A 26,856-nucleotide genomic window follows, 5' to 3' on the forward strand; every position below is an offset into this window, starting at 1 on the left:
CCAAAGTCTGCTGGGCTCTTCTGATCCCTCTGCTCTTTGTCTGAATGTATAAGCAGAGCTCCTTTCCCCCACTCTTCATGCATACAAGTAAATAAGGTGGTTGGTTGCAGAGGAGAATATGCCACCAGAATGTGGCTGTTTGTAAAAAGAAAGATACTTTGGGAATACATTAAGCAATTGATATTTTTTCTGCATTCCTAATCTAAATAATATACTTACAGCGGGTGTGCCTTGCTCCAAATTCTTTTTGAACTTTACTTCAGATGTTAATCGCTGCAGTGCTGTAGTCTTGCAGCAGCTGACAGTGGACCTGTGGTCTGACAAGGGCTGATGTAAGTCAACCAAACTTCAGTCCCTAAACCTGATACAGATCAGAGCAGCCGCTGCCATTCTATACTTTATTTTCCTATTCAATGTCAGTTGTGTAACCTTGATGGAAAAATATAATTTAACTTCTGGAGAGAGAAAGAGACTTGTGAGAATGACACCAAGTTCTCTGCTAAGTTCACGTAATGAGGGCCTGCTGCTGCTGCTTCTTCAGGAGCCACAAATTTCAGTCATAGGGACACCCTGAGCTCTACCTGGAAAGCTAATGGCTCGTGTGAATTGGGTCAGGTGAGCCAGTAACACCCCAGACAGCTATGGCAGCTCTGACTTACACTGATTTTCTATTACTTTTCTTTATAGAAAAACATCTTATCTATTTATTTGCCTCGGTAGGAATAGTTAGTTCAGGGCTATTTACCTTAAATCTGCTTTGGAAAGAATGACTTTTTCAGATAACAGTTATAAATGAGATGACCGCACTGAGAATAAGCTGCACTGAGAAAAACAGAAAAAGTATTTTAGAAGCTTTAAACAATCTAAATTGAAAACCAGCAATATTAGGATAGCCACTGGGTAGCTTGCTCTTCAGCTTGGCTGTGTTAATGCGAATTGATCAGCGTGGGGAAAATGTTTTTTTTCTTGTCACTGGCCAATTTGCATGGGAGTAAGAAACAACTCCTGAGCAATGTGCAGCTGCAGACTTGAGATTAGACCTCTGCATTCTGTGGCGACTTTGTCATGATGAATTGCAGCAGTGCCAGATCATAGCAGGCACTTGTGTCAGGAGCCGAGCAAGAAAAGAGCTGCTTTGCACCTCACAAAACACAGAGCCGTTGTTGTTAAGCTGAAATATACAATGTTTCAGACTTGAAGTCTGAAATAAAAAAAAAACAAAAAAAAACTCAACAAAATACGTGGTTCTTAGTTACCTAAACTGCAGGTATTGGATTCCTGTAGTCATATCTATGATGTAGTTTTGTATCTATGGATCCTTTTGCAACACAGAGAAGACCTGGACATTAGAGATCCTAAGGATTTAGCATGCTGTACTTCAAAAACAAAAACAAAAAAGAAAGAAGTAAGGGTGGTTTTTATTTATTTGTTTTGTTTTTAGTAGTAGCAAATTTTGGAGAAGTAGCTGTATTTCTTACATTTATAGGACATGAGGGTGCATTTCAGGTATGGTTTGTACCATGTTAATATAAAAGACAGGTCGTGTGGAATCAGCCCTGTATGCAACAGGGAATATATGGACAAAGATTTAATTTCTGTGGGAAACTGCAGGCTTTTCTCTGTTTCTCAGAAGTAAGAAGTCTTGTACATCTGCAGGCATTCTTGAAAGAGGAGTCCAAAACCACTTGGCATCCTGGCCAACTACATAATGGGCACATGGATGGAGGCTTGTTAGAGCATGCTCCATGCACTCAACGACCAGTGAGATGTCAGTGTTAAGGCAGGCATCTGAGAGCTTTTCTTTCGTTGCTGCATCTGTAAAACAAAAGATCATTCAGTGACAGCCAGGAAAAGTGACTTTTAACTCTCTATCCCACGTTGATTTGTGAAATTTCACTAAGGAGTTGGTATTTCTTGTTTCTTGTTTTAGAAGAATTCATAGTAATTTCTGAAGATTAACCACCCTGTCCATAATGACCTGTGATACAGTTTATCCCAAGAGCAGCCTAGGTACTCTTCACTGTGAAACAGCAATGGCAAAATCACGTAGGTATTCCCCAAGTAACTAGCAATGATAGTATCTCAGAATAAACCTAACTGTGTAAGAGGCAGATGGAAATAGAAACGCTGTGGTGCTAAGTCCCTTGTAGTAAGGTAATTGCTTTGCAGAAATCTGTGAAATGCAACTGTACTAAAGAAACTTGAACAAAAAGCCCAAAGACAAGTAGCTTCTGTTCAAGGTGTTAGCAGGCACCTCAGGAACTGTCTGTCAGACAATTTCTGCGTGGCATAACTACTGTTGGGGATAGTAGAAGCAAAAGGAAGTTACTCCTATTTGATTACGAAATAAATAATAGTAACAGAAAAACACTGCAAGCACATTAGTTACATCACTAGATGAATGTTTTTTTGCCTTGGAGTTTGCTCAAAAGCTACATGCCAACGCAAATAATTAATCTTTAACTGAGATCTGAATGAAGTTTCATTGCACAAGTTTTTGTGTGAATAGCCATATTGTGATGCAGATGCATTTGAAGAGTAACTGTTAACATGCAGTCTTTTCAAAAAGTCATAGTGATTAGAAGATATAAAGCTACTTTGAAGGCTTTCTCAGCGAGAAATACATTGCTGCTTTTAGTAAAATGCCTGGAAATTACTTCACCTTTCTGAAAATAGTCCTCTCCGTATTGCTTTTTAGTGTCGGGGGAAAGCCGATTCCAAATAACCTCCTTCTCTTTCCGAATCTTTGCTAGATCCGTTAGCGGTGTTTTGAACAGCCCAGGTTGAATGCAGGAAACTTTAACTCCAAAAGCTTTCATATCTCTTCTGCAAAGACAGCCCAGCAATTTAATTGCATTAGAAATTCTTATCGATATGGTGGGATGTTTTTTCTGTACTGTTATTTCTGTCTTTACATTGCATATCAACATCTAAGTACTGTGTGGAAAGCACAGGTGTGAACTTTCAGCCTATTATCCCTAAATGAGAGAGGGATGAACTCTCCTAACTGCTTCACTGAGTGCGAACATGTATGGACAATGACTGGCATATTGTATTTCATATCCCAGTTCCCCTTCCAGTAGTTTGTAATTTGTCAGACTTGCCTGTAAGACCATCTGACTGCCTAAATGTAAGTATCCAGAGCCATTTTACATGTCTGAATGAACCCCTCTTGATCTCCATCTAATTCTCCAAACTGGTACAGATTCTTCTGGCCACATCTCATAATTGTCTGCTGTGTGTGTGTCTTATAAACCACTTAGAAATAGGACATACGCTTATAGGAGATCAGGTTTTTCCTGCAGAGACATCTCAGTTCCCTTGAGTGGAATCTCCTCTCCAAAAAGGCCCCCATGAGTAACTAAATTACAAGAAGTTACATATAAATCTACAAAAATACCATCCTTATGTGTCTAACAGGATTTGTATCTTAGATTTCAAAAGTGACATAATCTATGCTGAAAGAAAGGTACTTTAAAGAAGACTTATCCCAAACTGTATAATATATTTAAGTTTTATATCCAGTGTCAGACATGTGAATCAGCTTCTATTCTGCATATGCAGGTTTTCAGTCATCTGTTAGCCTTAGAAAATGAAGAGTGGTCTTTTTCTTGTAGGTGAGTGTTATACCTTAAGCTATCATTAAATCCTTCTACCCCAAACTTTGAAGGGCAGTAGCCTCCGCCACAGAATGCTAGCCGACCTCCAGTACTGGATACATTTACTATCCTTCCCTTTGCTTGTTTTATCAAGGGAAGCATATTTAATGTCACATTTATGAGCCCAATTAAATTAACTTCAATTGGCTCTCTAAAATGCTCAATATCCAACCAGTCTGTAGGAGCAGTTGGCCCCATAATTCCAGCATTATTAACAAGTCCCCAGAGACCTGCAAGGAAAAAAAGAAGAAAGTTAGGAAGCAATTTTTACCTAGTGTGGTAGATTAATTGAACTGTGTGTGACTTTACAGGAGCAGTGATGGACCAAAATGGCAATGAATCTATTCCGACTACTAATTGTTTTTTGTGGGCGGAAAAAAATTCTTTTGGCTGAAAACTTGGCACAGTTTTGAGAAAACACAATTCAAACAAATTGTAAGTCATTTTACAAAGAGAGGAACGGTCATGTGGAAGTTGGAATTTAGGATTAAGTACTGTGGTATGTCATAATAGACCAGATTTAAGGCTCGAAGTTAGCAGTAATTAGAGTAAACAGTGAACATATCACACTAATTTGGGGAAAACTCACTTATTTTATCTAAAATTTTTTTATAAAGGCAAATGGCCTGGCGCTTACCTTCTGACTGGACTTCAGCTTTGATCCACGCTGCTGCTTTCTTAATGCTGTTTGAATCTCTCACATCCAGCAGCACTGTCTGAAGCTGATTGGAAGTTGCAGCTTGTAGCTCCTTGGCTCCAGTTTCAGTCAGGCAGCTGGCTAGAACACGGAATCCCTTTTTATCAAAAGTCTTTGCTGCCATATTTCCAAATCCTGTGTCACATCCAGTGATGAATATATATTTGCCAGTGAGGTTTGCAACTTTTGCCCCATTTCTTGCCTTCCAGTGCCACCACAGAGAGCTGATGCTGAGGAAGAGTAGTATATAGAAAAACATTTTTACTGAAGTCTTCTGGACTCGCTCTTCTGAAATGAAAAAGAAAAGCTGATAGTTTTAAAGGTATAATTGGTTGTTGTTTTTTCTTTTCCTCGAGTTGGATAACTGCAGCTGTTCAGAGAAGTGGGCACAACACAGAAGTTGCATCTTGTTTGTGCTAGAGATAACAACTAAAAATCCTTGAGCAAAAATGAGAACTTGGGATATGTTGTAAGAGAGTTACACAGCATAATGTATATTATTAGGTGCTACTGTGTCAGTCAGCTCCCATCAAACATACCTGGCAGAAACACCCTCTGGAGAAGAGTAGCAAAAATGAAACATTTGCATCGAAACCTACAGAAATGTTTGCGTTTAGTGTCAGTTCACAGAAAAAGACTGGGACAGCTGATAACAAAAGGTAAATCAAGATCAGCAACACACAGAATCGTCCTTTTCTGTGGATACTTCAGTAAGTTTAGGCAGGAAAAGTGATTTACTTTCTTTTACTAAAATCCTCTGTTGTCAATGCCAGACTCTTGAGAAGCAGTGCATCTGTATTTGTTTCAGGAGCATCAGCACTGCAAGCGATGTTTGGGAAGAGCTCCCTACCTATGGTTGTGCTCCAACTGACTTAATAGTAAAGCTGTAAGTAGCAGCTGGTGATGGATGAAATTCCACTTAGAGAAAGCAATTCAGTTACGTGTCTTCATAAACGCTTATGCCCAGAAAGCAAGAGACACCTAGGGCAATCTGCTAAAAAAATGATTTGAAATTGATGTAAGAGACTGCAGATCTTTACAAAGCTTACCTACCAGCAGTCCATCTCTGCAGGGCAAGGTGCAAAGAAGTTTGCATTTAGAATGGCCAAATTCTCCTCTGGCAAAAAAAAATTAAAAGGAAATTGCAAACGTCTGTCATGTTTTTAACCACTGTGATAGGAACAGGGACACTGATATTATTTTCTGCAGGTAGAGCTGCTTTCTGCTCTGACACACAAGATTTTTAGTTTATATGTTTCTTCTAAAAATATTTTGAAACACATTTTTTAATATTTTTATTTTAAAAATAATTTATCATTCACTGTTTTGAAAGTGTTGAAGTTGAATACAGTATCACATTATTTTCCCTTGCAAGCACTGTGGCTGCTCATGGTGCTTGCTTACACCAACAGGTGTAAGCTCCGTGTGCGGGCTGGAAGTGACCCACAGTGTTGCAAAATCTGCAGTGCACAGTTGCTGGGTTTCGTTGCTTAACTTCCTTTGCAGCATCAGTCTAGCAGAAAGCGAAGTGAAGTAATTAGGCAGCTGCTCTCCCTGTGTGGTGTTTCACTGTTGCTTTGTTAGGACAAGACCCAGCAGAGCGACTGGTTTCCATCCCTTTCTTCCTTCTTTACTTTTGCAGCTCCTGCCAGCCCTGCCTGCACGGCCGCAGCCCCGCCACGTGCCCACGCGCCCCTTCTGAGCAGTGAGGTGGGAAGCTGGGGCCGCAGCGGGGACAGCGCGAGGGAGCAGCGGGACGCAGGGCTGCGTTTCTTCATGTGCTGTTTCAGCTGTGACACAGGTGCTAAGGAAAGGGAGAGCAGGTTAACGTAAGAAAAGCACAGTTTGGACCTGTGATCTGGTCAGTAAATAAAAGTAACGGCCAATCCAGCTAGGCTGCTGGAAGACAAAGCTCAGCCAGGCGTTTTTGTTTTTTTTTTCCACAGAATCAGGCACATCTGCTAACATGGGACAATTGGTGGTGCAGTGTGAGGCTAAATTCTGGTCTCATGGTTCGTCGGTGGGCTGATAAGACTTTTTATCAGATTAACAAAGTGCTGTAATGACAGTGTTTTAAGAGTGCTGTGTACAGGCTGTGTTTCCAACTCCAGCTTACAGGTGAGACTAAGAGGTGCAACGCTGGCCCTCAGGCAGCAGATCTGAGATCTGCAGAAGTAAGCAAAAAATCTGTGTTTGTTTCAGGAGCCACAAACAAAAGGAGCACAAAAACAAAAGGCTAAATCAAGAAAAATTATATTTTCCTTTAGTTTCATGGAGGGACTGGGTCAGAAGCCCCCAGAACGTTCCAGAAGCATCTAGGAGAGCTGAGGTGCTGAGGACAGGCAAGCCCATGTGAGATGCTATCCTGTGGGAAGAACAGCTGAGGTAACCAACAACTTTCTGAAAGGTTTTTGTTTTAGTTTCACTGCATTGAATTGATAAAATTTACAGGTTTTGTTGTTTTGCTTCTTGAAGTCTTGAACCTGCCTTTGCTATTTTTATTTGCACAAAGGTTTGAAATGGCAAAAACACCAGCTGCCAAATTTTGATTAGGTCAAAGGGACAAGCAAATGCATGTCCTGCTTCAAGTATATTTCAATAGCAGGTGGCGAGAGTAACTATAGAAATAGAGTCAGTAACTAGAGGTAATTGCCTTGCTGCCTGCCTCCTAACCTACTTGTGGGAACAGCTCTAGACATTGTTTTGCAATTCCACTATACTGTGTTTTTGTGACTAAGACATAAACACAGTATGACTTAGTGAGGCTAAACAGACTTAACCATGGAAGAAGAAATGTTTCTTTAATTCTGTGTGCTAACTTCCCACCTGAAAGCATCCACCTTACCGGACACTTACCGGACACTTACTGGACACTTACCAGTTTGGACTTTATACTTTCCATAGCAAGGGAAAATCACACTCACATAAACAAACCCATTTACCCAGAGGTACTTTCCTTGTTTCACTGTAAGAAAAGTGTCAACAATTTGCCATTTCATTATGAAGAAATGTAGTCTGTTTACAAAACAGGAAGATGGTTTCTTGCCAACAAAGATCTTTTTGTTTGCAGCAAAAATGATAAAACCCATTGAAAGAGGAAGTCTTACTTTTGTCTTAGGTGCAGAAAGCAGGTTTGTGCGTAGAATACTTGTTAAAGATCTTCTTTGGAAAAGGTAGTAACTTTTTCAAAAGATTTACGTAATTTCCTTTTTAATTGCATAAATCTCAAATCAGCAAACTCCATGTAAAATTCATTCTGCTTTGTACAAAATGAATGCTATGTTGTGTTTGTATAAATGCTGTGTGCCAAGAAAAGAATGAAGACATGGAATGTGGGTACTTTCCAACCTGACCGGCTTTGTGCCTATATTGATTGTTCCTACAGCTTCCTAAATCCTCTAGGTTTTGCCCTGATCAGAGCCTGAGAGAAGGCTGTTATCTTTTGGCCTGATTTTGTTGTCTGTGTCTTCTGAATATCTTTATTACTGACATTTCTTTTTTTTCAAATGAATTTTGTAAACAATATGTAACAATGGATGCTCCAGTAACAGGTGTTGAAGTCTTCTGACTAATGTTTCAATCTGCAAACTGTATCAAAACTGTATTTTAACTAAAATTTCCCTTAGTTCAGGGTACCAGAAGAAAGATTGAGAGTTCACTTCAACTTAATATTATTTAGGTTAAAAAAAAAAAGTGGAGTGAAAAACAATAAGAAATACGTTCAAACACCTGGAGAAATAAAGATGACAACAAATTGGTTTGCTTTGTTTTTAAAGGATCGGAAGAAGGGAAGATAAAGCACAGTGCAGAAGCAGAAGCGTACTATAAGGTTGAGGTCTGCTTTGTACTTCTCACCATCTGAAGTGCTATATCAGTGTATGTGGCACAGTTCAGATGGGGATATTACACACAGGAGAAAGTCATCTCATGTTTGGCTCCTTGGCCTGGGGACTACTGTATGCTAGCTATAAAAATTAATTTGGTTGTGAATGCCTACCAAATAAATTAATGAAGCGTAAAAAGCTATTTGCTCCATGCTTTCTGTCCAGCAGACTAGTCCAGACTGCTTTATTTGCATATGTACCTCAATCACAAAACACTGAAACAAGCTGAACATCTGACACCTCAGTCTGCAGTGGCAGATTGAATCTATTTACCTGGTAGAAAAGTGTAGTCACCTGCTACTGTGAGCATACAGTGCTAAATTTCTGACTATCTTTATGAAGCTTTGGAAGTGTTTTTTATTCAATTGCTAGCTGTGTTCTACTAGCTCTGTTCAGTACTGTGATAAATATCAGTATGTTGTAGACTGCAGCTTGAAGCTGAGGAGTCCTCTGCCAAAAGAGCACTTGGACTTTAATTTCTTACAGAAATTATCTGCTCAGGAATAAATAAGAGTCATTTTTATTCACTTTTCCCTGTGCATTGCTGGAAAATATCCTGAAAAGAGGGTAACTCTGATAGTATACTGGCATAAACATCTACTCAAAGAAGAAGCAATTATTTTACTGCAGTTGGCTCAATGAATTGTAATCTTTTTCTTCCTGCATAAAGAAGTGTAAGAATGTGTGAATTGTAATCAGAATGTTTCCCCTTCAACTCAGGGCAGGACGAGGGGACTTAGCCTGACACTACTGCTTATGTTTCATGAAGTAAATATCCATTGCCTATTTTGTTTGGAGATCCTGCATGTGTTCTCTATCAGAATGCAAGAGTGGGAGCATCTGTTCTCTGTTCCTTCTGTTGCTTTCATCTTTCAGTGAAGCATCTTTAGGATTGCATTTAGCAATAGAGAGTTTTCTCTTCCCAGGACATCAGAAGGTGGCAAAATGCAAGAAAGATGGAGGGGACTGCAGTTTTTCCACTTGTAGTTGTAAATCAGGAAGGTGACTCTGTATTACCAAAACTGAATGCTTTGTGTTCTCTACCTTCCATGCACAGGTGGATGATTTTTCAGCATGCATTCATTTTTTTCTGGCCCGTGTCATAAAGTCAGGTTAGAATTTATTAATCTTCAGGACTTTCTATGTTAATAAGTTGAGAAAAGTGGGGATTTAGTGGAGCCCTTTGCAAGAACTAAGGTGGTGTTAGCTCCAATCCATCACTGTCTTAATCCACTTCACTAGCAAAGCCTTTAAGTGGAAAGACTGAAGTAATTTGTGTATAGTTTAAACTGTACTCTGGCTCTGTAAAACCAAGACTGAACTGGAGATGCTGGACAGATGCTGGACTTTGTTTAAGTGTGACTTTGGTTGAGTGCTTTGGAAAGGAAAACTGGTGCAACTGTATGACCTTTGGACACAGTGGTCCTGGAGAAATTGCTGGGGTGATAATGAAGTGGATGTCTTCTCTGCTGTATCATTTTCCTTCCATCCAATCCACTTGTATGCCCTGCACTGCATGGAATTATTTTTTCTCATTATTCTAATGTTGTGGATGAAATAATCAGTTCTGTGATGTTATCTCAGATAGTGTTATTTACCAAGTTACACAGTATGCATTAGCAAAGATGTAGACTTCTTGTCTACACTTTTTGTTATGAAAGTGGGAGATGACAGCAGGTTTGACAATGCTGTTGCTAAGTGCGTGGGACTGATTCTAAACTAGAAAAATAGAGTTCGGGTGAGCTATGTTAGATCCTGAGGCACTTTTTTGCAGGAGGTTTGTCATGGAAAGTCTGAGGGCACAGACCTGAGGGGAAGCCAACAATGACTAAGATTAAGGTGTTACCTTTCCATCTTATCATATCAAACAAAGATCTCTGTAATGAGAACTGATTTCAGAGGAGAACTAAACCGTACTTATTATTTCTCTCTAAACCCTGCAGATGCCATTGGTTGGGGCCACAGCATTGTCCTCACCAAAGTCCCTTATTGAAAAATCCACCGAGAGACCATCTCCAATGAGAATTCACTATAGCTAAGTGTTTTCCTTGCTTAAAAATATTCATCTTTTAAAGGAGGAGTTGTAAAAAATTTCGTAGCGGTGGAATTGGGGTGAGCTGTGGATTAGAAACCACGTAGCTAATACAGTAATTCTATACTGTGATATAGCATAAAATGAAGTTATAATAGTCTCTTTCCATACATTCGTTGTGAATAATTTTTTTTTTTTTTTTTTTTTTTTTTTTTTTTTTTTTTTGGTAAGAGAATTATCTGGTCTCTTCATGTATAACTGCTTTCCAAGAGGTCTGACTTGAAGTTGTGAGATTACATTAGTCAAATTTAAACCCACCGTTAAGTGTCAATGAACTGTAACCAGTGTGACCACAAGGTTATTGACCCAGGTGCAAATAGCCAATGCTCAATTTAAAGATGGGTTAGAGTAATGAAAACACTATGGGAAGTGTTTGGGTGCTTCACTGATTGAACGGGATTCTTCCAATTTTCTTCATGTTCTCTCGCAGCCACGGGTGAGTAACGTATCCATCACATTTAGTGTGTCATAGATTACTGATGAAACTTCTTGAACTGAAGGGTGCCTGTATTTTTCCTTCAAAATAATCCAAATTGAATGCTAAATTTAATCTGCAGAATTAGTGTTTTTTGAATTGGGACTATGATGGATAAATTGTTCAAGTTATATTTTGAAGCAGTGTGTCTTTCTGCATGTATGCTGTCATTAATATCTGATCAACCAGGATTTAAACAGAAAAGGAAAGACCATAATGTCAAATGAGGATTTATTCTGCATAAAGATCTGATCTGAAAAAGATTTCAAATGGTTTTGGAGAAGGTCTGAATATAGTTTTATTCTATAGCATTCCTTTGTGTTTTCAAATGATTTCTCTTTAAAATCTGGATTTTTTCCTTAAATATAATTGTTTATAAAAACCCCAGCAGTCATAACTTTGCTGGTAGTGGTAAAATGCAAATTCACTTCAAGGGAATTTTCTGACATATTCTCTGTTGCTAGTTTTTATTTAGCACTCTCGGGTAGATTGGATGATGTAATCTTCTGTTATCTCTGATTTTTGTTATCTATATCACTCTTAATGGAGACATCAGCATCATAATTTTTCAAGGTGTAAATGGTCCCCATATGAACTTCCAGACCCAAAGGAATGTTGTTTCAATATTCTAATTCAGCATGCTATTGTTCTGTATTAATGTAAGGTAATGAATGATGCCTGCTGGCTGTGGTAGAATATGGATAATATTTTATGTTCTGAACCTCAGGAAGGAAAAAGTGTGTTTTCTTTCAGAAATGTGGAACAGTCACGTTTTTTTTATTAATTGACAAATTTTGACAATTCCAGAAAGTTTAGCTCTAGTGAGTGTTTGTAACAAGAATCCCTACTCTAGTCATTCATCTTTTTTCTCCCACTTTTCCCATTTAAGACAGCATCAGAATTCAGACTAAAAAAAAATAAAAAATTGTCATATATGTCATAATGTTAAAATATGGTGTCAAAGCAAGCACTTAAGTGAGACTTCCCAGCATCATGCTCTATGCCAGCATTGAAAGGACAAATTGATTTTTACAGTATTCCATCACAAAATTTTATATAGATGTTATGATTGCAAGGTCAAATAATAAATACTTAAAAGAGGATGAGGCAGAGAATGACGGGGCTTTGCTTTACTTCTGCCATTTTCATCAACCTACAGCATGACATCATCTTTTATCATTCTGAAACAGAAATGCACTTTTATTTATTTTATAATCTGTGTAACAATTTCAGTAACACTGACTTCAGTGTAAAATCAGCTGTTAGACCAACTTTGTACATTTCCATTACCTGTTTTCTAAACAAAGCAAAGCAGTGCTTACTAGATTTAGGAACAAATTACGGCTTCTGCGTAAGGACAAACTGCTGATAAAATTACCATTGTGATGAACTTTTGTAGTAGAAAACTTGTGTTGTTGATATTTCCATTTGCTGTGATATTAACTGAGTGAATGATGATTTAATTTTCTGAACAAAAGTCTGTAAGTAATAAAAATAGTCTTTCTCACACATAATTTTCTTTAAAACTTCTAAATAAGTTTTGTGTTGCTTTTTTTTTTTTTTTTAAAGATGAACTAAAAACACGTATCCAGGATTAAAAGGCTGACAAGCCATAGGCTCATTGCATATTTAAGCTGTTTTCCTTAGAATTACTTCACTGTGAAGTGTTGGCCAGTCTCTGCTACCATTGTCAAAGTTGTTATATTTTGTAAGTGGGGCAGAGAGACCATGTCTTGGGATCTCTAGTTCTAACCTCTCACCTGAATTCTTGCTTAAAATAAATAGACTTGACAATGTGATCATTGAGAAAACTGCCAGAAGTGAGCTCACTGAGAATCTTCCTATGTTGTTGTTTTTTTTTTCTTCCCCTCAAGGTACTTCTGCATCTTTAGGATTGTTTGAACAAGCAGTTTTTGGAGATCTGTCTAAGACTACTTCAACTGATCAGGTACAGCAAAAGGCAGGGAGGAGAAAGTAGAACAAGTTTTGTGTTTTTACTGGAAGACTGAATTAATATATATTTTTTTCCATTTGGGGAAAATTGTCACTCTCTTCTTCAGTGAAAGCTCAAGTGACATTAAACTGCCAGGAACATATGCTCACTCTTTATGGGAAGCTATGTTTATTTCAATATTAACTGAATGGTCTTATCTGGAAATTAATTCTTTGTTAAATCCTTTCCCATGTGCTCAACACGGCTGAGTGAAATGCAGATAATGTCTCATGTGAAACAGCAATATGTGTGTGATGCTTTCCTTTCTAGTTGGAAGCAAGTTGTGTGTGTTTTCTGTCACATAAAACAGCAAAATGTGAACTTGGCAGTGGACACATGCTTGAGACTTTAACTAAGGAAGTAACATAGCCTTGTTTGACCCAGTTACCATCTGTTTGGGGGAACAGGAAAAAAAATTATTAAGATTATAAATTATTTCATTGTGTGTGGAGATGAATAATTAAAAAAAAATCCCAGTAATTTTACTTTGTGAGTGACTGTTGTAGTCTTGATCAGATTTTTTGCTGTTACAGTGGTGATTTGGCTTTATCCATTTCCTTAAAGAGAGAATTTGGTTCACAGAGCAGGGCATCGTATAGTGTGAGGGGATCAGGATTTACTGACATCAGTCAACAAACATGGATCAACAAATTCTGCTCATCAGATACTTTCAGGCCAGAAAACTACATCCACAGAGCAGCAATCAATGATTTAATGTCTGAATTAAGAGATGTATTGATTGCAGTTCTGCAGGTACCTGTCTTGCTTCTGGTATAGTTCTGTAATATTGACAAAAGCAAGGATGGAATGGTGGATAATATATTCAGTAAGTTTGAGCATGATGTAAAAGTAGGATAAGCTGCAGATATGCTGAAAAACAGGACTAGAATCCAAACTTGTCTAAGCAAACAGAAAAAATGGGCTGAAGAATGTGAGATGTTATTAAATGCTGATAAAAGCAGACAGGAGTAATCAATTGTGAAAATACAGTTTGGAAAACAACTGGCTTTGAAACAAATTGCTTTCAAAACATGAGTTTTTTTTGTGGAACACGGACTGAATCAACAATGTAATACTTTCGTTAAAAAAAAAAAAAAGCCATATATATATATATATATATATATCGTACTGTGTTGTGTAAACAAGAGTATAATCTGTGAGACATGAAATAGTCTTTCTCCTTTGCTCAGTGTTGGTAAGACTCAGTACTGTTATACACTCATCACTTCAAGAAAGAATCTGGAGAAGACCAGTGAGGGTTATCATATGTTTGGGAGATACAGCCAACAAAGGAAAATTGAATTGCTTTATTCATATCAACAGGAAGACTTCCTATCCTTCAAATAAATAACAACCTATTTGCAAAGTTTAAGAGAACTGTTTTTTCCCTATTGCACAAGAAGCAATGGGCTTAAATTCTGACATGTAAAATTCAAATTAGACATTAGGAAGAGTTTATTTTAGCAATAAGGATTGCTAAAATAAATCGGAACAAGATCTGTTATTAATATCTTGGGCTGTAATCCATGGATGGCATCTACAGAAAACCAATAGTTGATTTTAATATGGCCATTGATGGCGAGAGGGCTGTTTGTATCAAACTGCTAAGCCCATTGGGGCAACTCATTTAAGGCAGAGGTGGTACTGAAGCTTTTTAAAGGAGTTGCACTTTGGGCTGGCTTGGACATACTTCTCTGATGTGTTTTTCTACTCTAGTTCCACTTTTAGAATTTGCACTGCAATCAGTGGCATTGCCTTGGGCTGATGGCAAAACTTGAGTTAAACAGGAGTCTGATGTAATATAGTTGTACTTTCAAGGACTAATGTTTGCTAATGCTATTTTTCTCCACCCCCCTTCTCTTAAGGATTTCTGATTTGATCATCTAACCATCATGTCTAATCCTGTTATTCTGCGTAGCGTGAAGAAATTGGGAGAAGATAACTATGCTTTTGACTTGGACGGTAAAAGTAAGATGTTTATTCTTCAGTCACCTGATTTTATCAAGCATAGAAGAGGTGGTGGGTGGTCTAAGTGGAGCTAATAGTCATATAGAATACAAAGGTAATAGTCTGTGGAATAAATACAGTTATGTGGTACCCGCTGCTGTTCTGTGAACCTACAGGTGTGCTGTCTGCAGAGCCTTTCTGAAAAAGCTGTTTATAACAATTTCTCCCTTTGGATGATATTTTCTTATCACATATTCAAAATGTCTACCTAATTTCTTAGGTATCCTTAGGTACCTAGGCACTGCCTACTCAGTGTCTTGGTGTACAAGTAAATGGATAGAAAATCAGGAACTTGTCTTCCCTGGTTTTTAGAGGTTCTTTCAATAAATGTGTATGTGCAGCCATACCTCTTTAGGCAGAATACTGAAGAGATATTGCTCTGTGTACATCTCATTTCAAGAATCTGCATTCTTTTTCTTCATCAGAGTTTTTCCTCTTCCATTTTTCTCTGGTAATGTGCCTTTTCCCAGTTTGTATATGCAAATGCAGCAAGAGTAAGGTAGGAGAAAAAATTAAGAGAAATTGCTACATAAATATTTTGAATTCTGTTTGTAAGACTTGAGAAGAGCAGACAAAGGGAGAGGCATTGCAATTTTATGTTAAATGCATAATGCATAGCAAAGCCATGCAATAGCACATTAGGGAAAATAAAGTGCAGTACAATTCGATGTACATCTGTATCTGCACCCTACGTAGAGTAAGAGGGGTCTGCAAGAAGATTCTGTAACTCAAGTATCACCAGATTGCCTAAGTAAGCATCTAAGCCTGTATTTTCAAAATCCCTGCCAGCTGTGCCTAACTCTGGATTTCTTTGAGCTTTCATTAAAAATCTTCTCCCAGGGAATAACAGAATGCTTGAGGTCATGCAAAAATAGCCCCTGTAATAACGTGGGCCTTATTGGGATTTACAAATATGGCATTCACTCCCAGTTACACCTGCTTCATCAAAAAAATAGGTGGTTTGGGCAGGCTCTGAACAAAACAGGTTGATGAGTAACTTTTTATCTTGGGTTCTCTTTTTTCTTTTACTTCATCAGGTTTTTAGAGCAGTCAAATGGGATAGTGATGAAGACCATAGGGATTTTATTTTATGAGAGATTACTGAGAGAAAATTGAATTGTGTTCAGACTAACATTCAAAGGCAGACCTTCTTGGAGGTATTTTTCATTAACAAAAATATCAGAAGAGAAATCACACTAATTTGCGTTAGGTTAAATATTTTTCCCCAGCTTAGATGACATCTTATGTTTATGGTCCTCCTTCAGCAACTTTAGTTCTGTGAGAACTTTACAGTGATGTTTTGTAGACTAAAATTGTGGCTTGCAGAAGAATTCATCACATAACAACGTATATCATGAAATTGCAGCCAATAATCGAAATTTTCAAGACTTACTTTTTTTTTTTAATAACACACTTCCTCAAGCCTCTTTCCCTACTGTATGGCAGTAGAGTGTACCAGCAGTGATCAGTGATCTGTCTTCACTTTAAAATACCTAGTAGTTGCTTGTTAGTGCCAAGTCTGGATTTCTAATCTACTATAATTCACTGTTTGAGTTTTGCTCTCAATCTTTATCTGAAATATGACATATTATAGAACTGTGAGTGTGATGGTAGCATCTGAAGACATTTGGAGTATTCGGTCTGGCTCTGGGCTTGATTGCATTGATTTTTGTTTTGTAGAGTTTGTCAAAATCTTCAAATATAAAAGCAGCTGTTCCATTAGCAGATGGTACATGTGATTTTTTTGGTCTTCATGTGCAAAAGGTGCTATGTTCCCACCTTCTATCTGCCTGTACTAGTCAGATAATTTTTGGTTTTAACCATCCTTGTCAAATGCTTTGCACTTTGCAGAAATTATTGTCCTGTGCTAGCTAATCTCCTTCCAACAGAGTCAAGCGTATGCTTTTGCTGGGAACTTCAAATCTGTTATAACTGCTTCCAAGAAGACAGTGTGGGAAATTATTCTCTTAGTAGCTTGAATGTATTCCTAAAATCAAGACTGGTATGGCAGATTATGCAGCTGATTTTAAAATTTGCAATAGAGCATCAGAAACCACAGCTCTATGATTGTTACAGAAATAAACATGAACGTATTCTGGAAGTCCGATCTCTTCCCCAGCTATTGCTACCCCAGCACGCTGCCCTGCATCCTGCTGAAATGAGCAGCTATTTGTGTGCTGAAGCTGTACAGACTTCCCACTCCCTTTCCCTGCAGTGTTTTGAATGTTTAACTGAGGCTGCTGGCTGAAGGCAGTTTCAGTTCTTGGAGTACTTTGAACTCTAGTATTTATTGAGAGGGGAGAGAAGTGAAAAGGCAGTGAACAGGTGAAGGGGTATATCCTTCTTCTTCAGGGACAGAAAACTTTTTGCCTGTTCTAGCTTCTCAGAAATTTTCCCAGATAGCTAATATTTATCCAGTTGTGCTGGAACAGTTGTTCCTTGTCTATTAACTTGTCTAATGTAGTTGCTGCTTTTACTTCTTCTGGGACTTCAACAAAAGACTTTCTATTGGGACCAAACCTCTTCTTTTTACAGCCGGGATTTTTTTTGTCTTATAAAGTGTTGTCTCTGGTTTCTCAATTTCCTTGGAAATGCAGTCTTCTGCTGAATGTAGCGAGCAGTTCATTGAATTGTGAGAGCACCTTTCCAAAACCAAAAGTTGGTGCTTTAAAATGCTCCTGGCAACCTGCTGACTGATCTCTTCTGCTCTATAATCTCCAGCAAGGTTTGTTTCAATAACTGTCTCTTGTACATATTACTAAGTATTAGATCTTTCTGGATCAACAGCAGAACACTGCAACTGTAGGTATAGTTAATAGCCAGCTTTACTTGGGAGCCCTTTGGGGGTGCTTTTTCACTTGTTTGATTTAAGTATCAGATTTCCTCAGGCTTACTTTTTACCATGTTCACATAACTGCAGTAAAGCCTCAAATTCTTGTTCTGCAGCTTTCCCTAGATTCTGTGCTTCTTTCAAGCTGAAAATTTTCCTAAAGCATTCAAACATTACCGTTGCTTTTTCCCTACGGTTAATATGTTGTTTAATTGTCCCTACGTATTTTTTGCTTGCTATGAAAATCATACTTTGTTCTATTTTTCTTATTTTGCAATTGTAACAGTGAACTATTACATATGTTTCTTTCCTTCAATTTAAGTACAGATAATGTATTTAAATTGAACTTACCAATTGTACTTCCGAATTTTCTTCCTGCATAGAAACTGTTGGCAAATGAAAGCTGTACCATATTTCCTTGTTCTCTTGAATAGCATTGCTACGCTCTTGTTTCCCTCTTCAGGTTTATAGGTTAAGATTTCTTCACCTTTAAAGCATGCTTATTTTGCTCTCTAAATCAGTTTCTATTTCAGCAGATCTTTTGTTTTCTCTTTAAAATCCCTCCCAGCAGCCAGCTTGTTCTTTGTGTGTTTGTGTGTGTAATACACTTGGCATTACCAACCTGCAGAGGAAACTTTCTCTAAGGCTTTTCTTATTCTATAAATCCTCAAGGAAAGGTTTCAAACCATTACAGCTGTCACCAGCTGCCAAACTCTAACAAATTGAGAACAGCAATTTTTCTTTCTTTTCTAACACCAAATTATGCTTTCTAATAATAGTTTTACGAGTATGAATCCTTCTTTGAAATGTCTGGGATTCATAGGATATACTTATGTAACAAACAGAGCAGAATGGAACCATTATTTGCTAAAGCCAAATAAAGTTACTAACCCCTAAAAGGAGTTGTAATTAGATGTTCCTTCGATCCTAAACTCAGACCACTTATTTCTAGCATTGCTACCTTGGAAAATGCAAAAGCATTTAGGAACTAAGGAGCTTCCATACAGCACAACTGTATCTTGTAATATAATTCAATTTCTCTAAGTTATGGTTTTTCAGAATGTATCCCAGTGTCTGTTCTTACTCTCTAGGGGCACAAGTGCCCCTTTTCTGCAGGATCTGTTGTTGGAAGGCAAGAGCTTCAGCTCCTCCTCTCAGAGAACGCGCATGGGCAATGAGGCAGTGTCCAAGTGAGCTACATAGCTGCATACTGGCAAACAGTTTGCAATGAAAATATGTTGACTTGTGGCAAATGTTTAATTGGTGATGAATAACGTATTTAATGAAACACACTCTGTCATCTTGGGAATTGAATACTTGAGACTATTTCTTCAAGAGAAAATAGGCATAAATAGGTATTAACTTGCCAGGGCATTTTTAGACTTTTGTCAATTCTTGTCCCTGTTTGGATATATTAGAGGGAATAAGATGCTTTATAACTTAGGAGCAGTCAGATCCCATGGGGTTCTAGGACTTGTTTTTCATACCTATGGAAGATGGTATTTGTGAATGATAATTATTATTAACCGGACTGTGCGTTTATTTTCCCTAACAGGTAACAGCTTCAAGAAATCAGAGTAAGTCGTATACACAAGTGCAACAATCAGTATTTCTAGGAAAACTCAACAAAGTTAATATCATCCAATCAAATTGACACACTTATAGAATATAGGGTATTTAATAAGAAGCTATTCTCTAGGAGGAAATCTGCCTTAATTAAGGAATATGAATTAGCCTTGTTTGCTTTCTCTTCAGGCTTAACTTTTAGACCGTAAGTGTGAACAAATTTCTGACATAATTAAGATATTAGGATTTAAACCATAAACTTCTAGGCAGATAATGACTTAGAGATCTTGATCTTCAACTATGATCTGAGATGTGAATGGGGATAAGAGGAAGGCCTCTTCCTAGATCCTGGGACAACTCTGTAGCTGACTGGAAATGCTAGTGGGTATGTAATTCATGCCAGCTATTTCTGGCACACTGTACGCAGATAGAGAGCTACTCTTGACACAGAGAGGGGAGACCATCTCTTAATTTTTGTCCTTGCCATGTTGCCCATACCAGAGAGCACTCACCCAGAATTCAAAATCTACTATGGTCCTTTCATTTCGATGGCCCTTTATTTCGAAACCCAAGCTCTCTCGGAATGTTATAGAAACAATGGAATCACAGAATTGTAGGGGCTGGAAGGGACCTCTAGAGATCCTTGAGTCCACCCACACTGCAAAGCAGACTCCCTAGGCCAGGTTGCACAGGTAGGCATCCAGGTGGGTCTTGAACGTCTCCAAGCAAAGAGACTACAACTTCTCTGGGCACATGGAGTTCTAACATACACGTATGAAGCTTCCTTCAGGCTTTCCAGGTTCTGGTTACAGCAAATACTACTGGAATTCATCTTTCTAATAAAAAAATATCCAAATACAAAATTCCTTACTTCTTCATAAATGATGGTGATAGTTATTATACTATGGATGCTGTCCATTATAGTACAAGTAGACATTTAGAGTTTTATGGATCATATAGAGCAGCAGCAGATAATGCTAGCACTTAAAGAGAAGCTGTGTAGTGGTGTGAGATTCTGCTGCTACTCGGGGAATATGGATGTTCAGATAGTGTAAGAGGGAAATGGAAGGCTTCTCTGTCTTAAATAAGGACTTAAATAAGCCAAAAATAAATAGTGTTTTAAGGAGCTGATTATGAAACAGTGCATAAAGCTTTAAATCATTTTAACCTAACCTGTGTTCAACTTGCTAACTAAACTTTAAAATTACCATAAAATCACTGATTCCAAAGAAATCTGAAAGAAACAGCTTGTCTCTTTAAAACTTCTTGGCAAAATGTCTCAAATAATATGTAATTTCAGAGAACTAACCAAGAGAATAGAGGAATTAACATGAAAAATTATCCTTTCTTTGCCAGAAATTTCTATGCATATGAAGAACCTTCTGTTAAGAAGAAAAATTATAAGTGAGTTAAGTTCAATTCTGTGTACTATCTTTCCATATAGAACAGAATCTGTACTAAATGCAATTTTGTAATTGTATGTTTTCTGTTCTTGAAGGTCATCCAAAGAGAAAGAAAACGTCATTCGCGTTGGCTTCTTTCAGCTGGTAATGAAAGCAATGGATATAAATGTCTGTATGGTTTTGAAGAATGATAGTAATGTATACGGTGTTTTGGAGAATAGCTGTGAATAAGTCAAACTTGTAAGAAATTAAACCACTTGGCATGAAATTCTACTATTCAGTAGGAATTTAATATAACTATTTCTTCGTTAGCTGAGTATTAATTACCAGTATCTGTGTAATAATTATCTGTTAAACATGTTATATAGAACCTGCAGGTTGCTATAGAAAACTTGGAAATGCACAATGCTGTGTGTTATATGTAGCCATAGGTCGTATATTTGATCTGTCCTGGAGAGCCATAGAGTGTGTCACAATTTTGAAATGAACATAGTAGAGAAACACCCAACCCAACAGCATGCAGCAAAGAGATTTTTAGTATTTTTTATCACATGTTGTTTATGCAAGTGGCCTGTAATGTGTCCAAACTAAAATGATCCTGAATGATATTGGACACAAGCAGTGACATCCTGCTTGTACTTTACCTGACTAGGTATCTCAGATCTTAGCTTGAGAGAACAGTCTGTTCGTGCTTGCCATTGTGGATGTTCCCCAGGTCCCCAGGGGGAGAACTGTGGCGTTCCTTTCTGCCTTATGGCTGTTGCAGGATGAATCACAAGTCTTTCCATCTCTAGGAACTAGCTTTCTGGTTTGCAAAACAGTGATAGTGTAGTGTACTTCCTTTTTTTTTTTTTAAGAAAGACCATTTGTTAATTTCTCTTGTATGTTGACTTGTTTTTCCTTTTATCGTGTTTCTGTCCCAATAACCTTTTTGATATGTATTCCAAATTCCTGCCCCTTCTTCTCTCAAACACATTATAACACCTACAGAACCTAGACTGGTTCTTTAGCTGGCCAATAGCATTTGATATTAATATTCTGTAAGTACAATTTAGTCTATGTGTTTATGCCTGATTTTAACCCGAGAATCAGACTTCACACGATCATGACCAAAGTAATTTAGGTCACTGTAACTTAGCTGAGTAACCAGCTGTGTGTGTGCATACATTTGGCCCGTGTAAGCAGTAGTGATTAGCTCAGTCCCTTTTTTTACTGCATGCTAAGTCGTGTTTCTATATATTTCTCCTAGATTATGAGTCAGTGCACAATTACCCAGTTCAACCAATGCAATTTAGGCTATTAACTATGAGAATTTGTTCTGAAATTTTGAAGTGAATTTCTACCACAGCACCCAGTTTTGAGAAATTGGATAGTTCTGTTCAGAGTCTCTGCAAAATGTCCTGAGGCTTTTTCATTCCTTCCTCCTCCCTCTCTCCTTTCTCACGGGAAAACTGCAGAGGTGACTACATATGTGGATTGTAATTACTGTTCTTAAGATAGTCTGGAATGATGATAATGTGGAGTGATATTGCCTTATTAATATTATATGATAATACTCTATGATTCTATACATTCCTTCACATGATCAGATTCTGCTGTTGAATACTTAAAGGGAGTTCATCATAATTTATGAGACGGTAATTATAGGTACAATTCTATTAGAGTGGAGAGAGATATTTCTCTTCTCTCTATATTGAAGAAATGATGACTCTTAAGAAGAAAGGTTTTGTATCTGATCCACCTGATTAATGATTTATCAGCATACAAGCAGCATGAGACCATATTTTTTTTCCTGTCTCTTTAGTTTCGATTTTCTTCACCTCTGGAAATTTTAATGATGGTTGTTGGTAGCTTCTGTGCTGTTCTTCATGGAGCAGCCCAGCCAGGCATGTTGCTGGTGTTTGGTGCAATGGCAGACACGTTCATTGAATATGACGTTGAAATGCAAGAGCTTAAAAATCCAAATAAAACATGTGTAAATAACACCATAGTGTGGATTAATGGTACTGTTCATCAGAATGAAAGGAACACCACAATAAGATGTGGGTAAGTATGAAGTGAGTAAGAAATGCTTGTTTCTTCTACTGTGTTACTGTGGTTTGTTTAGAATGTATTCTTACAAATGACCTGGCTCAGCCTTTGAAGTTTACATGGGTAAAGGAGGGATGGTTCTTGCTACAGAGCCTTGCTTCGGAGCTGAAGGGAGAGAAGTCCAGCTTGGGTCTTGATCTTTCAGCTATAGATGTCAGCAAGGATATTCTTTGATAGTGATAGTGATGATAATGTATGTCTGCGTGCCTCTGAAATCACTGATATGTTTTCTTTGATGACCCAATAGGTAACAATGACTTCTGGACATTTTGGTTAGCACTAAGGTGTCTACCTTATAGGTGCCAGCTGGCATCTGAGCAAGTCAACTAAACTTTAGTCATTGAAATGTGCACTTCTAGAATGCAATTCGTCTTGGCTTATGGGAGATGTCTAAGACAGGTCTGATGAACTGTCCTTTAAGACTGCCTTTTTCTTTCTTTTTATTATAATAAAGACAGTCCAGATGAATCATTCATGTATACATACCTGTCGACAAATCTGAACCTGTTAACTGTTCTTAGGACTTGGTTTTCAGTACATTGTTCCAAAAGTTCTCTAGTCATTGAGTAATAGTAGATTAGGTGTGTAATTAGAATTAAAACTTACTTCTTTAATGATCTCTGAAATGGGAAGTGATCTGCATTCCAAAATGTAGGTGGCTGGAGCCAAATTATTTGATCCAAGCTGTCCAAGCCAAACCCTGAGAAGGGACTGGCAAATAGAATACAGAATTTGCTACAGACCTCTGCTCCTCTGAAGCACCAACTAGCTATCAGGCAGGATACATAAAAACATTTAAAATGGTGCTAAGTATTTATGTTAAACACCTGAGTTATTTTCATGACTGTATTTTGCTGGAAATCAAGTCAGGTACATACTTTCCCTTCTGGCTTAAAATGGGAGAGTACTAAATTCTGGGCCTACAGAATAAACTTGCTCTCTGCAGAATGTTTAAAAAATATCTAAAAGAATATCCAGTAAGTAACCAAAATGTTTGTTTCAAAGTAGTCTAAGTGTAATACCAGCAATTCAGTGCACTTTACAGATATTAGGAGTAATTTGATAGAACTATTTCTGCTAAAAGAGATGATCACTTGAGGTAAGCAGGAAAGTAATATCTGAATACGCTTCAACCGCCCTCATTTCTCCCTGTAGAACACTGCTTAAATTTGAGTGTTATTCATTGGTATAATGGTACAAAATAAGGTAATTCAACATCTAATGAAAATTTGCTTGACAGGTGCTGCCTAAAACACCTTTCTTACCTGTGCTGCTGCCAAACACACAGACCTGTGGGGCTTCTCATCTGGCCCTTTCACACTGTAGGGCTGTTGCAGGATGCAAGATTTCCTGGTACCTGCCAGCTCCTAGCCCGGTGCCACAGGAGTATCAAGCAAACCAGCACCTGCTAACAATAGCCTCAGGACCAGGAAATTGCTTCTGGTAGCAAAACAAACTGACTCGCCAGCTGACTTGACTCTAAATTTGAAGACACACCACATTAGAAATATGTGAGAAACTAAAAACTGTATTGCTAATTCTTTTTTTTTTTTTCTATTTTTTTTTAGACTGCTTGACATTGAAAAAGAAATGACCACTTTTGCAGGTTACTATGGAGGAATTGGTTGTGCCGTACTTCTGTTAGGATATTTCCAAGTCAGTATTTTGGTATTTTGATTTCAAGGTTTAAATCACTAAATAATTAAGTTTGTCATAACTGTATTCCCTTTAACTGCTTAGTCAATATCGTATTTTAGCAGGATAGACAAGCCCAGTTCTGAACCTATTGGATGAAATATTTTAGATCTGATTATCTGAGACTTAGGATTTGTTCATGCAAACATTAGTACACAGATGCATTTAACCCAGTGAGATGACTGCGTGCTGCTGCTTTCACACCAGAAGAAATATTTGCTTGAATGTGGTTACTATGGAAGCCGCATACTCTCCTGCAAATAGCTAAAGGGCATGCAGTTTCCCAAGTAGGCTAACTTGAGCTTTGTGTTTCTGTAAGGGAGATATTACAGAGTGATAGAGTAAAATTGGTGTTGGAATAGAATCACACTGAATATGTTCTGTGTACTGATTCAAACCATATGACTGAGATAAGCTACAAGCTTGGACAATTCCAGTACAATCTGCTTGAATTCACTGCTTTTGAATCTTTTTATAATCACGAGAAGCACTTGTCGTTCTTTTTTCTAAAAGCTGAGGGCTTTGCTGAGGTAGAATGGCTGCCGTACCTCTATTATTTACAGCAAATGGACAACTGTTTTCCTATGACATTTATGTAACAGTGCAGACTAACTGACCTTGTCAGTTCTGTCAAAACCGAGATAAAAGTTTCATCCAGAGGCCTTAAGAAATGTTGGATTATTTAAAGATCGAGATCATAAAACAGCCCAATGTCTGTATGTGTAGCTAGTATGTATTTTACCTGATGCTGAGCTTATTGATAGTCAAATTACTTTTTTTTTTCTTTTTTTTCCATGTTAGCCAAATTGCTTTTTCCTGTTTGTAGAAACTAGAAAGACTTTTCACTGCAATTTGTTAACTGCATTATACTCTTCCTAGATCTGCTTTTGGGTTTTGGCTGCAGCTCGTCAGATACAGAAAATCAGGAAGGCTTATTTCAGGAACGTTATGAGAATGGATATAGGCTGGTTTGACTGCACGTCTGTAGGAGAACTGAACACAAGAATTTCTGAGTAAGTAATCTGGAAAAAATATACTACATAGAACATTTGTGCACTTCCAGACACCAGAGTGCCAATTTAGGCATCTAACAAACATCTTCTAGTACAAAATAGAGAGCAGGGACGAGGCTAATTGTCTCTCACGCGTTGGAAGTAAGTGCTATGCTACAATTATGTTTCTTTATTTTATTTCTTTTTTGTTTGTTTGTTTCTTTATTTTTGCTACCTCCTCCTTTGTCTTTTCCTGTACCCAGCCCTTTCTGAGTCTCCCGTTAGGCTGCCAGCACGTATTCCTCTGAGGTTCGAGTTAAGGGTTTCAACCTTCTCGCTTAATGGAAAGGAAAATTGCACGCAAACTATGCTCTTGGCTTTTGAAAGAAAAGAGTGAGACTTGCTTAATCTTCTGCTAAAGCAGCAGTTACAAGCACTTACCTTTAGAAATCCAGGATCCAGGGTAGATGGAGAAAACGTCTGGGTAAACGTTTAGCTCTGAGAAAAGCTGACTTTAAGGCTTGCTTCTTTGCTTTGTAGTTCCTGTTTACTTAAAGAAGCTGCAAGATGAATATGCTGACTCTAGGTGGCTCCCTGTGCTCTGTCTTGCCTGCATAATAATAGGGACAGCTGCAAAAGATTTTCTGTAGTTGAAGGGAATTTTTTTGTCTTTACTGACAAGTAGTAACTATGACTTTCTGTGTTGTTTTTCTTGTTTTTCAATGAAGAGGAAATACAAAATGCAATTGGCTGTGAGGAATATGACTAAAAAGGTGAAACAGACACGTATTTCTTGAATAAATAACACCCGGTTCACTGATTGTTAGGATAACACTTTCTTGAGCCTTCTAAAAGCTTCCTGAATGCAAAAAAAAAGTTCTTAAGAAAATGTAAGCATGTTATTGAACTCAGCACTCTCACATTTCAAGTAGAGGACTGTACTAATAAATCTGCACCTTAAACATCAGTGCCACTTGCTCCTTTTTGTTCCAAGAGCTCCCGGTTCGCCTGTTCTCAGGGGTGAGAGTAGCCAAGAGCAGCAGAAGTGTAATGACTATTTTGTTTTGAGATGTTTTTTCTGTAATGGCAATATATAAATGAGACCAAATGAACTCTGCAGCTGCATGGGGTTCGAATTATGTTAACCATTGCACTGCTCTCCCACATGTGACACAGCTGTCATGTTTTCCCAATACTTCCAGCGATACTGTATCCCTCTATTTTTCCACTCCGTCATATTCAGAGAACAAACTGCCTGGTGTAAGGTTGAACGATGAAGAGAGTTAAAGCCTTCCTCCTACTTCCTCAGCAAGGCTGCAGTTAGTGCTGTACAATGGGGATATGCCATATCAGTTATACTATCAGATGGCTGCATCCAGCTGAGATGTCTCTGCTCCCTTTGCATCAGCTGGGGCACAGCGGTGAGCAAGACTGCTGGCAGGATGGCTTTTCCTGGGAAAAGGCAGAATTTT

The 26,856-nt window shown here is 37.9% G+C and overlaps 2 protein-coding genes across 8 annotated transcripts in view; one reads left to right on the plus strand and one right to left on the minus strand.

Annotated features, from left to right (window-relative positions):
• ABCB11 (ATP binding cassette subfamily B member 11) overlaps window positions 1–26,856 on the plus strand; it is a 61,530-nt gene that overhangs the window by 5,985 nt on the left and 28,689 nt on the right. The window contains exons 2-10 of one of the 6 annotated variants that reach the window (XM_042821951.1): window positions 6,624–6,741; window positions 12,682–12,755; window positions 14,666–14,768; window positions 19,193–19,214; window positions 20,560–20,607; window positions 20,702–20,750; window positions 22,411–22,652; window positions 24,266–24,353; window positions 25,272–25,405. In XM_042821951.1, coding sequence (XP_042677885.1) covers window positions 14,693–14,768; window positions 19,193–19,214; window positions 20,560–20,607; window positions 20,702–20,750; window positions 22,411–22,652; window positions 24,266–24,353; window positions 25,272–25,405 — 659 coding nt within the window. In that variant the 5' untranslated portion in view covers window positions 6,624–6,741; window positions 12,682–12,755; window positions 14,666–14,692. Of the gene's footprint in view, window positions 1–6,623; window positions 6,742–10,576; window positions 10,769–12,681; window positions 12,756–14,665; window positions 14,769–19,192; window positions 19,215–20,559; window positions 20,608–20,701; window positions 20,751–22,410; window positions 22,653–24,265; window positions 24,354–25,271; window positions 25,406–26,856 lie in introns of those variants that run through there. The other 5 variants (XM_042821954.1, XM_042821952.1, XM_042821949.1 and 2 more) reach the window with 5 other exon arrangements.
• On the minus strand, window positions 1,431–25,910 carry LOC122162062 (dehydrogenase/reductase SDR family member 9-like). Of its 2 annotated transcripts, XM_042821956.1 has the most exons (5): window positions 25,826–25,910; window positions 4,297–4,644; window positions 3,631–3,889; window positions 2,663–2,826; window positions 1,431–1,815 (listed from the first exon to the last, which is right to left on the minus strand). In XM_042821956.1, the coding sequence occupies exons 2-5, from the start codon at window positions 4,613–4,615 to the stop codon at window positions 1,589–1,591; spliced, it is 969 nt and encodes a 322-aa protein (XP_042677890.1). In that variant the 5' UTR covers window positions 4,616–4,644; window positions 25,826–25,910; the 3' UTR covers window positions 1,431–1,588. The 2 variants fall into 2 exon arrangements, with proteins under 2 accessions (XP_042677890.1, XP_042677891.1); XM_042821957.1 differs by lacking the exon at window positions 25,826–25,910 and having other exon boundaries at window positions 4,297–4,662.

Source organism: Centrocercus urophasianus, unplaced genomic scaffold, assembly GCF_019232065.1.
Source record: "Centrocercus urophasianus isolate 14NV4802_14NV808 unplaced genomic scaffold, USGS_Curo_1.0 seq_20, whole genome shotgun sequence".
Lineage (NCBI taxonomy): Eukaryota > Metazoa > Chordata > Aves > Galliformes > Phasianidae > Centrocercus > Centrocercus urophasianus.

What these genes read in the sequence shown, in the direction of transcription:
- LOC122162062 (XM_042821956.1), bottom strand. Translation starts at nt 4,615, where the DNA reads ATGTTTTTCTATATACTACTCTTCCTCAGCATCAGCTCTCTGTGGTGG. An exon ending in GGATTTAATGATAGCTTAAG is followed by an intron (nt 2,827 to 3,630) that starts GTATAACACTCA and finishes CTGTCTTTGCAG; the next exon opens with AAGAGATATGAAAGCTTTTG. An exon ending in AGAGGACTATTTTCAGAAAG is followed by an intron (nt 1,816 to 2,662) that starts GTGAAGTAATTT and finishes TTTGTTTTACAG; the next exon opens with ATGCAGCAACGAAAGAAAAG.